This window comes from Lygodium microphyllum, chromosome 21, assembly GCF_053477565.2.
Source record: "Lygodium microphyllum isolate KBCC chromosome 21, Lygodium_microphyllum_v1.1.10, whole genome shotgun sequence".
Taxonomy (NCBI): Eukaryota; Viridiplantae; Streptophyta; class Polypodiopsida; order Schizaeales; family Lygodiaceae; genus Lygodium; species Lygodium microphyllum.
The window spans coordinates 109855123-109865463 of record NC_141155.1 but is presented as its reverse complement, the minus strand read 5'-3'; the positions used below and the strand labels follow the sequence as shown (position 1 = coordinate 109865463).

Here is a 10341-nt window from a genome sequence, read left to right as displayed (position 1 = left end):
CTAATTAATTGGCTTTATAATTAGTTAATTAGTTCAATTTGATTAGTCAATGAACTTGATTAATTTTGAAAAGTGTGATTACTATTATTAATTTTTATTTAATTAGTTAATTTATTTCAACTATTTAGTTTTGGTTAGTTAATTGATTTGATTAGATTTATAATAAGTTAATATTTTATTAGTCAATTATTTTTAATTCAATTCACTAGCTAGTTAATCAGCTTTTAATATCCAATTACTTGTTAGATTAACAAGTCATTCAATAATAGAGTTGTACTTAGAAATTTAATATAAATATAGGTATGTATAGTAATACTTTTAGTAGCTATATTGTTTTTTTAAAGCATTAATTTAATATTTTTTATACTTAGAATTAAATGAGTTTGCTCATTTGCTTCTATCTAATCATTACATGCTTTAGTTTAGCAAAGGAGACTATTATCATCATCATAAAATCTTTGCCAAGGTTAGATTCTACCTTTTTTCCTTCTTGTTAAGATTGGCAATAAAGAAAAGTGAAGAAAAGCATAGAAAAGTAAAAAATTGTCCACACCTTCTCAAAAGACAAGGGAATGGCAACTTTCTCCATAATTATAAAATAACAAATAGATATGTGCCAGCTCTTCTGTAAATCGCTTGTATAGCATGTTTGTGTTCTTTTTCTTTAGTACTTCACTTTTACAAACTTATAAGTTCAACCCAAATAAAACATGCTTTTTAAAAAGTCAAACGTAAAAATTAGATCTTTGAATTTATTTAAGTAAATTTTTGGTTTTCCATTTTATGTTTGCAAGGTGTTATTCTCGTCAACAAAATGTGCCAAGATGTACATCTAACAAATTCTAAGTAGCTCCAAAAACTAGTAAGTAGTGTTCATGTAATGCATACTTAAAAGACAATATATTTCATTTTGCTTAGAGATAATTGAAGACTTTTTCAAGTTCTTGCAAGCATACGAATCAAGATGTAAGAGTACATTGAATCATAGAATTGTACTATTCTAATTGATAAATATACATTTTTATAGTAATAGGATACACAACAATAATGGACTCCATGCAAATGCCAAATCATAGGATGTCATTACAATCTTCTAGGAAAAGGAAACCTATGGCTTCTAGAAAAATATCAATTAAACCATATTCTACAAGTTTGTATGATTAGTTTTCATCAAAGCCACCAAATTGAAGGTTTTTTGTTCAACACATTATTGCATCAAGTAATATTCAAATCTAAGAACAAGCTTATAAACTATGAAAATACAACACAATCATACTACGTAGAGTGCTAACTCCGTAATCTCATCATGAACAAGGAAAACCTCGAAATGTATATCACAGAGTAGACATAAATTTACTTGCATCGGACTAAACCCACCAGCTAATGAATATGATCATCCAAAAAATCCCATTCATTAAGGACAATCTAGCAATATTCACAATGGCTTCAACATAAACTAAGCATGAACATAAACCAAGATGTTGCAATTGACAAAAGGGTTTAAAGCAATACCCGACAATACTTTAACACCAAAACAACAAATGATCTACAATCAACTCATCAATGCAACATCCAACGGTTGCTACACATCTTTAGTGACACATCAAAAAGTGGAAAAAACTTCCTCATATGCTACTACCGTTACAATCTCATTGCCAAAAATAAAAGTATTTTGCTAACAAGTATAAAGATAACCGCAACTGGACTATGCAACCTCTTAACCACCACGATTCACTACCAATTTAAGACCACAATAACAATAAAGAGCGTCAATATTACTATATGTGCCACAAACGGTGCCACATATAAAATTGACCTAAAGAAACAACAACACTATCTCTAAATTCCAAGTCATGATTCAATATACCAACCAATAACTAAAATTGTGATGTAGCAAGTACTAACACAAGGCATTAAATATCAAGTGATACTGCAAATCGATATTCTCACTAACACTTGCATATTCAATCATCAATCACAAATCTCAAAGAGCTATAATCACCCACAAAACACTTTTATATACAAGGAGTGTATTCATGCCCGAACTAGTCTATGTAATGCTCTCACATAACTGAAAGAAAAAATTTACGTATAATCAAACTTCCAAATCCATCCACCTTTGCACCAATACTATACATAATAGTATGACTCACATACACAAACAACAAATCTCAACAAATTTCAACTAAAACCATCTATAGCACAACACATCCCATAAACATCACCTACACTTCTTTCAACAAATATACAAAACAAACAATTTAGTTATTCCTTTACAAAAGATTAACACTTGTATTCAAATCATTTCAAGTGTACTATCACAATTACTTTTTGCTCTGTTTTATAAATAAACATCCGCAAACACAAAGATAACTGCAAGTGAGATACACATCACAAAAAATACTACTTAGAAGTGTATCTTTGTATCTTGTATATATTTGTGTAGTGTGTATCTATATCTTCATACACACCTTACATGGATTGTTTGTATTATATATTTCCAATGTATTCCTTGAAAAAGAGCAAACACCAATAGGAAATCAAAGTTTTAATGGTGTCAAAACACAAATCGTAACCATTATGAATATTGCTATCAACTCGAGTACAACTACATCGTCCAATACCAACTCCAAGCAACACCTACCTATCAAACCAAAAGCAACACAAAGAAACAAAAGCAAGCACTTCATCTACAATATCAAATGCAAACAAAAATAAAATGTGTGCATAGGCCACAAACATTGAAAAAAAAAACTCCCATTTAAAAAAAACCCAATCAAAGTTTTTTTTAAAAACATCCAAACCTATCAACCATTCAAAGAAAAGGTTAACATCGAGATGGTCAATAGCTTTAAAAAACCCATAAACTTAAAAGCAAGACATGATTTTGAAAAAAAACACATTACAAGCTATCACCACCTATATGAACATCCAACAAGATGTAAAAAATCAATTTTTGAAAAGAAACATGATTTAACATAACAATATATTAAGATTGATGTATTCCATGCTTCTCGACACTAAATAATCACCTCACTTTCTACATTATCCATCTTTCAAAAAAATTATTTTCAAATATATTCATCATTTCTCAATTTCCAATCAAATATTCAATAAGCTCCAACAAATTTACCAATTTTCCAATATCCATGAATAGAATACCTTACCTTAATTTGATGCTTTTTATAAAACATTCACAATTCATAAATAATTTATTTATGTTCACCTTTCATTTCTCAACAACTAAAATTAAGCATGTCCTCCAAACCATTCAATATCGATCATATGGTCGAACGGTTTTTGTTAGGCTATCCACCTAGTCTGGATCCAGCTTCATATTATCATGCACCACAGCTTCCATCGCGCAGCCCACACACCTGGACTTATCGGGTCATAATCAAGAATCTCAAGAAACAGTTATTTGGACAACGCCTGAAACACTTTCCTCGTGGAGATTGGAACTCAAATAAAATGAGCTGGCATGACGTGGAAAAGCAGACCCCAAAGTAACCAGTAACGAAGGATCTGGACTCTGAGACAACGGAGTCTCGAGAGGTCGAGTATTAGTAAGTTCGCCGATCATGGTATCCGTTCCGCTCGCACAAGATGGATTGTGCGTTTACAAAATTTGAACTTTGAAACTTATCTGGATCAACGATGCCAGCCTTTACGCGTAGTACCATGGGATGATGCTTACGATAAAGCTGATCTACTTACTGTCATCGATTATCAATCCAAATATAAAGAAAGGTACGCATCGTTGCCCAGAGAATGCCAGAGCTTGCACAGCGACCCGGCCAGGGACTGGTCTGTGACGAGAACTTCGCCACAGAAAATTGTAACTTATAAGCCTCATTCGAGGATAGTTCCAAATGCAGAAAATCCTCAACAAATCAAAGTAATCAAATGCTCATGAAAGTAAATCCTCAGTATAGTTACTTATATTTTCCTGGCAAATCTCCCCAGCGGGACTGTATGTACACAAAACTAGCGACATATAGCTGTGTTTGAGAGGAGCTGCCCTGTGAAAATGATGAATGTTAGTCGATGTTACACCTGGCTAGAGTTTCGCACAGCCCGTTTGCAGACTGCTTGCTGAAGGAAGGGCAAATCTGCTCAAAAATTGGCAACCTTCTCCGAGGGGAGATCGATAAAGAACTGCCACTTGGACATCCGCTTGGATTGTCGTTTGAATTCAGCTGATGGATTTGCGAGGGGTTTGCAACTGGTTCATCTCCTGTCATATCGTAGCAAAACATGGCATCTGACAGCTCTGGTAGATGATTGTTGCTAAATCTTCCGCCCCTAAGATTACCGTAGTCCCTTCCTTTAGCGAATCCTATGAAGATCTGCAAGAATAAATGATAATGTTTCAGTTTACCTTAAGATAATAAAACCTGCACATTTCTATACAAGGCTGTACCAACAACAATAGCAGATCCAATGAAAATGCCAAGATAGACTCCATCAACAAAGCAAAAAGGAAAGGAACTGCCTCTCGAGAGCAAACCAACACCTGATCGGCTAAACATCTCGCATTACGTCTAGAATTGTAGCGCCGAAGATCCTCTCGACCGTGTGCAGCAAACTGGATAACAGGCTACTGCTTTAGTTAAGTGGATCACAGGGCAGAGAGCAAATAGACATTCCACAGCTAAGACGTCAAATTTAGACATATAGTCTCCGATGGATGTTTCGGAATAAACTGATCGTAGGAAATTCATCAGACCGTTTCCAATTGCGCTTTACATGTTGACATTAAACGGCACACAACTCTTCGACGGAGCAAACCTGACGCCTGTTGGCATATCGGCGCAGTTTGCCCTGTTTCCACGACGAAGAAACTGCATCTGCCTCGCGATCGCTCTTCAAATGAGAATCAGATATCGTCGAACACAGAGATCTTACTGGAGCTTGTTCAGGCAAGTCTGTCTTAGGAAGACGAGTGGATGTGTCGTTGTTGACGTCGAAGAAGCCATTCAAAGCAAGATCATCTTCATTGTCGACATCAACACAGGCATCAACGTGCTGCGGTCCGACATCGGCAGAAGAGTCCCGAAACGACTCGTCGGTGGAAAGGCAGAAGCTGACAGGGGAGCGAGGCGAGCAGTTTGAGGAAGACAAGGAGCTGGCAGAAGAAGTAGAGACCAGAGATGGTGCAGAAGCTTCTGGAAGGGGCGACGAATTGGAAGGGGAATTAGGAAAGGACAGATGAGAAGATAGGAAAGGAGACGGGATGTCGATGTGATCTGCGAGGCAGCTATGGTGGACGAAGAAGGAACCAGAGTTCATCATGAGGTTGCCAGGAGAAGGCAAGGAAGAAGGGAAGGGGGAATTCGGGGGGTGGAAAGGCGGGACGAAGCGTAGGAGCTGTCGCTGCAGGCGGCTGGGATACTGCAGGTGAATGGCTCTCAAGGGAGCCATCGCCATGGATGACTCTTGGAGGTGCTGTCCTTCGTCGTCGCTGCCGTCTTCCTATTCTTCTTCTTCGTGTTCTCTCCTTCTTCTCGTCGCAGCTCGCGTGCAATATTGCATACGAGGAAAGGCACCATTGACGGAAAGACCAGGTATTTATTCAAGCTGGGGCTCCAAAAAAAAAAAGAGAAAAAAAATATTGTGACCCGAACTTTGGCGCCCACAACATTCACCCGCCCGCCCCTTTCCAAAAAAAGGGGGGAAAGCATTTCCCTAGCCAACAAGACGTTCCATCCACTCTTGAGAGATGAGTAAGCATCACGCACCGTAGAACCTATTCAATAACCTCACAAAGTGCACCACAGAACCTATTCATTTGATAGACATGCGAAGCCAAGTGTGTTCCAAAGTTCAAACCTCTCACTCTTAGAGTGAAGTACCCACACAAATAAAAAGTGCTATCGATCGGGTAACACTCTTTTGGAATGCGGAACCCTTTTCAATATTAGCATGATGAAGGGAGTTGCCTTTGTGGTTTGAATCATTAGCACTAGCGTGAACAAGCTCCTAAGACAGACTTGCCTGAACAAGCTCTACTCACAACCCCTCTATCTCACACCCCATTTACTCTCCTCTACTCACAACTCCTCGTCTCCTAAGGCACACTTGTTCCTAAGACAACTCTATCATTACTCTCCTCTACTCACAACCCCTCTATCTCTCACCCCATTTACATCTCCCCCCTCTGTATCCGCACTCACTCACTCAATCACTCTCATCCTCTCTCTCTCTTACACACATGTATAAAATGCCAAATATGCATTTGCATCAAGGAGTACATAGACTCATATATACATGCAATGACCATGCACCAAACTTGTAAACTTGTATCTATACTTGCTCTGCACAACAATTAGAAACAACTTGTATCCTTAGATGCTACAATGAGAAATAACATTGCTACGGTGAAACGAACCACAAATGAAAGATGTATGAACCACACCACAAAGTTTAAGTTTGTCCACGCATTGCATGCAAACTCTCAATATTAATAACCCACATAGGTGAAGCAAAGCGTGAAACCAAAGTTTCTTCTAGAGACTACGCCAATAACATTGCACTACTATTTCAAGTATCAACAAACCACAAAGTGTCACTCCTTGATTGTGCCTATGCATCTACATCCAAATGTTACAAAAAAATTTCCACTTCCCATAGGGTCTAACCAAAACGAAGCTTTCTTTTCTTTGAGAAATAATTGTGAAATTTTTCACTCTCCAATATAGCATGGCTAGGCAAAGCAAGTCCGATCGCCACTCTTCGTCTTGTTGATGGTATAGGGGACATGATAGTATTTCCTCTCTTTCTTGCACTTAAAAATTTAGAAGCCCACAACGTTAATGCAAGCACATCTAACAACAAACAAAGACTACTTAACATTAAAACAACAATACCTAGCCTAATATCCGCAAACCACTCGGTAGGCTTTGTCATAGCTTGATGTAGGGTCATAAAACAATCGAGATATTTAGATTCATACATCACCCACTCTCTTGGTACTCTATCCATGTGAGATCATCAAAACCTCTTATCATGTTCAGCTTCACCCATATGCACTTGAAAACGCTGAGTATATCCACAATGTATTCCTCCCTCCCCTAGTCTATGCCTCTCCTTTGTTTACAACCCCTCTCCCACACAATTTTTACATCTCTCCCTATATTTTCACACACACACACACACACACACACACTCTCTCTCTCTCTCTCTCTCTCTCTCTCTCTCTCTCTCTCTCATATACACATGCATAAAAGGATAGATATGCATTTGCATCTAGGTGTATAGAGACTCGCATATGTATACAACGCCTTTTATACACCAAACTCATAAACTTTACCCATACATACTTTGCATGATACCTAGAAGTAGCTCTATACGATCCTTAGATGTTGCAATTGGAAATAATATTGCACCGAACCATAAACAAAAGACATACAAAATGCATATTTTGTATCCTTGAGTGCAAGAAACTATATGCTTGCTTACCATATTCTCTCTATCCCGAATCTCTCTCACTATTTTTTGCCTCTTCCTCTCTCTCCCTACCTATATCTTCACCCCCCCTCCATTTGCGACTCTTCTCTCATATATTTGTTACCCATCTCTCTTTCTCACATCTATCATCCTCATTCCCTCCCTCCTCCCTTGTTATCTTTCTTCTCACTCCACAACCTCTATCTCATCCTCCCTCCCCCCTTGTCACCTCTCACTCCCTCCCCTCTTTTACCCCTCTCCTCTGCTCTATCTCTCACCCCTTTTACCCCTCTCCCCTCCTCTATTCACACTCACTCACTCTCTCCCTCTCCCCCTCTCTCTCTTTCTCTTACACGCATGTACAAAAGGCCAAACATGCATCTAGGAGTACATAGACTTATATATATGCATGCAATGACCATGTACCAATATTGCAGTTGCATCCATACTTGCTATGCGCAATAGCTAGAAGTAGCTCTACATGATCATTGGATGTTACAATTAGAAATAACATCTCTACGTTGAAATGAACCACAAAGTGTAAGCATATCCAAGCATCAAATACAAACTCTCAGTATATTAACAATCCACACAGGTGAAGCAAAGCCCAAAACCAAAGCTTGCTCCAGAGCCGATAACTTTGTACCATAAATCCAAGTATCAATAAACCACAAAGTATCACTTCTTGATTACACCTATACATCTACATCCAAACACTACAAAAATGTTAAAACTTTCCATGGGGCCTAACCAAAATGAAGCTTTCTTTTCGTTGAGGAATCACTAGGAAAAATTCCATTCTCCAACACATCATACTCAGGTGAAGCAAGTCCCATTGCCACTCTTCATCCTAGTGATGGTACATGGGACATGATAGTCTTTCCTCTCTTTCTTGCGCCTAAAATTTTAAAAGCCCACAACGTAAATGTGAATATATCTAGCAATTAACAAAGATCACTTAACATTGGAATAATAATACCTGGCTTAACATTTGCAAACCACTATACACGCATTGTCACAGCTTGATGTAGAGTCACAAAACAACCAAGGTCCTTAAATTCATATGCTGGCCATCCCCTCGGTATTCTATCAGTGTTGTGAGATCGTCGAAACCTCTTTTCTTGCTCAGCTTCACCCATATGCACTTGAAAACACTGAGATCGTTGAAACCTCTTTTCTTGCTCAGCTTTACCCATATGCACTCGAAAACACTGAGTATACCCACAATGCACCACCTCAATAAAAACTGGAAGTAAAATCTCTATGTTGACATCATCATATAAACACTCAATGGCCCTTGCAAGCGTTCTTCTTACAATATCATGCGTTGTCACTGCGCAAAATACACTGCATTTCCTTCTGATACTTAGAAGCTAGATAATAGCCCCAACTTGGAGTAGGCATCTACAAAAGTCAAGCAAACACTTATATACAGTGTAGGAAATATATACTCAATTACCATTGATTATATGCCAACCGAATACAACACAAAGGCCATTTCACATATACACCAAGCAGGGACTACAAAGCCATCAAAATTCACTAGATACATCTCTATAAAAATACAAGCATATCATTCCACCCTCCAAAAAATTCATCTCTATATGCATCTCTGCAAAAAAGCAATGCACCTCATTGCATCTTCTAAAGTACCTCCTTGTACACAATGTTCATCGTGACATTCATAGTGCTTCCATCCTCATCCAATAAGACCCTCACATGGCATGAGGATTTCACCCTTGAAAATGCAACATACAACTGTCTATGTGTAAATACTAGTGTCTTTAAGTAAAGGCCAACAACAGACAATGTCTGGCCTTGTGACTTATTGATCGTCATAGCAAACACTAGTCAAATAGGAAATTGCCTCCACCTCATAGCAAACAGAAATTGCAAGGTGCTAGGAATAAAAGTGATCCTAGGAATAAAAACTCATTCCCCTACATTTGTCCCTATTATTATCTCAGCATCTATCACCTTTTTATTGAATGCCTTACATATCAACCGTGTACCATTATACAAACCTTTTGCTGGATTTAAGTTCCTAAGCAGAATAATAGGTGCATTCATCTTTAGCAGCAATAGATGGGGAGGAAATCCACCTCCAAGATCTAGTGTATTTTAATACTCTACAGAGTATAAAAATGAGCTATCACTTGACTTTGCAATTGAATCCGCACTATAGTACTGTATAACTTCTCTTGTCATCGATTGCAATGCACAATGATTCAAAGAAGCCACCTCTGTATTCTGCGCTACAAGTATAGCACCCTCACTGAAATATGCTCCAAAGTCTCTCACCGCAGATACTTCACCGTATACACTATTAACCAAGGTTTCAATAGAGCGCCCTTTCAATACCATGCTAGATGGAATATGTAACTTATCACAATTCTCCGTAATACCCACTCCATCCCCTATCCCTTGAATCCAACCAACTAATCCATTATCTATTATACCACTAGCGATTGACATCCTCATATTTCCAGACAACCTTAGCACCTTAATATACTGCCATAAATGAGAGTAACATAGTGCTGCATTAACAATATCTTCACAGGAGCCCTTCATCACAACGGGCAAGATTTGCCTAAAATCACCCCCAAGCAAATTAACATTTCCACCAAATGGTTTATCACAGCTCGTAATATCTCTTAAAGTTCTATCAACAGCTTCAAATACAAGCATGTGCATTATGGGAGCCTCATTCCACAAAATAAGGCTTGACTGTCTAAACAATTGAGCAAGATCACTCTGAACAGGAATATTATAGGTGGATCGATTACATAGATCCAGCAGAATTTTAAATCTCAAGTGAGCAGTATGACTGCCCTGTAGAAGCAAAGCAGCAATGCCAGATGATGCCGTTGCTAATGCTATATGGCAATCATT

General features: G+C 38.0%; 1 protein-coding gene across 1 annotated transcript; it reads right to left on the bottom strand.

The window, feature by feature from the left end:
- Positions 1-3701: 3701 nt before the first annotated feature.
- Positions 3702-5554, bottom strand: LOC148018418 (uncharacterized). The gene is made up of 3 exons (XM_087662229.1): positions 4792-5554; positions 4517-4588; positions 3702-4349 (listed from the first exon to the last, which is right to left on the bottom strand). Exons 1-3 carry the CDS (start codon positions 5428-5430, stop codon positions 4041-4043), a joined length of 1020 nt encoding a protein of 339 aa, XP_087518355.1. The 5' UTR covers positions 5431-5554; the 3' UTR covers positions 3702-4040.
- Between the last annotated feature and the right edge of the window lie 4787 nt (positions 5555-10341).

What these genes read in the sequence shown, in the direction of transcription:
- LOC148018418 (XM_087662229.1), bottom strand. Translation starts at nt 5,430, where the DNA reads ATGGCGATGGCTCCCTTGAGAGCCATTCACCTGCAGTATCCCAGCCGC. An exon ending in GATATGCCAACAGGCGTCAG is followed by an intron (nt 4,589 to 4,791) that starts GTTTGCTCCGTC and finishes CCTGTTATCCAG; the next exon opens with TTTGCTGCACACGGTCGAGA. An exon ending in CGAGATGTTTAGCCGATCAG is followed by an intron (nt 4,350 to 4,516) that starts GTGTTGGTTTGC and finishes TTATTCTTGCAG; the next exon opens with ATCTTCATAGGATTCGCTAA.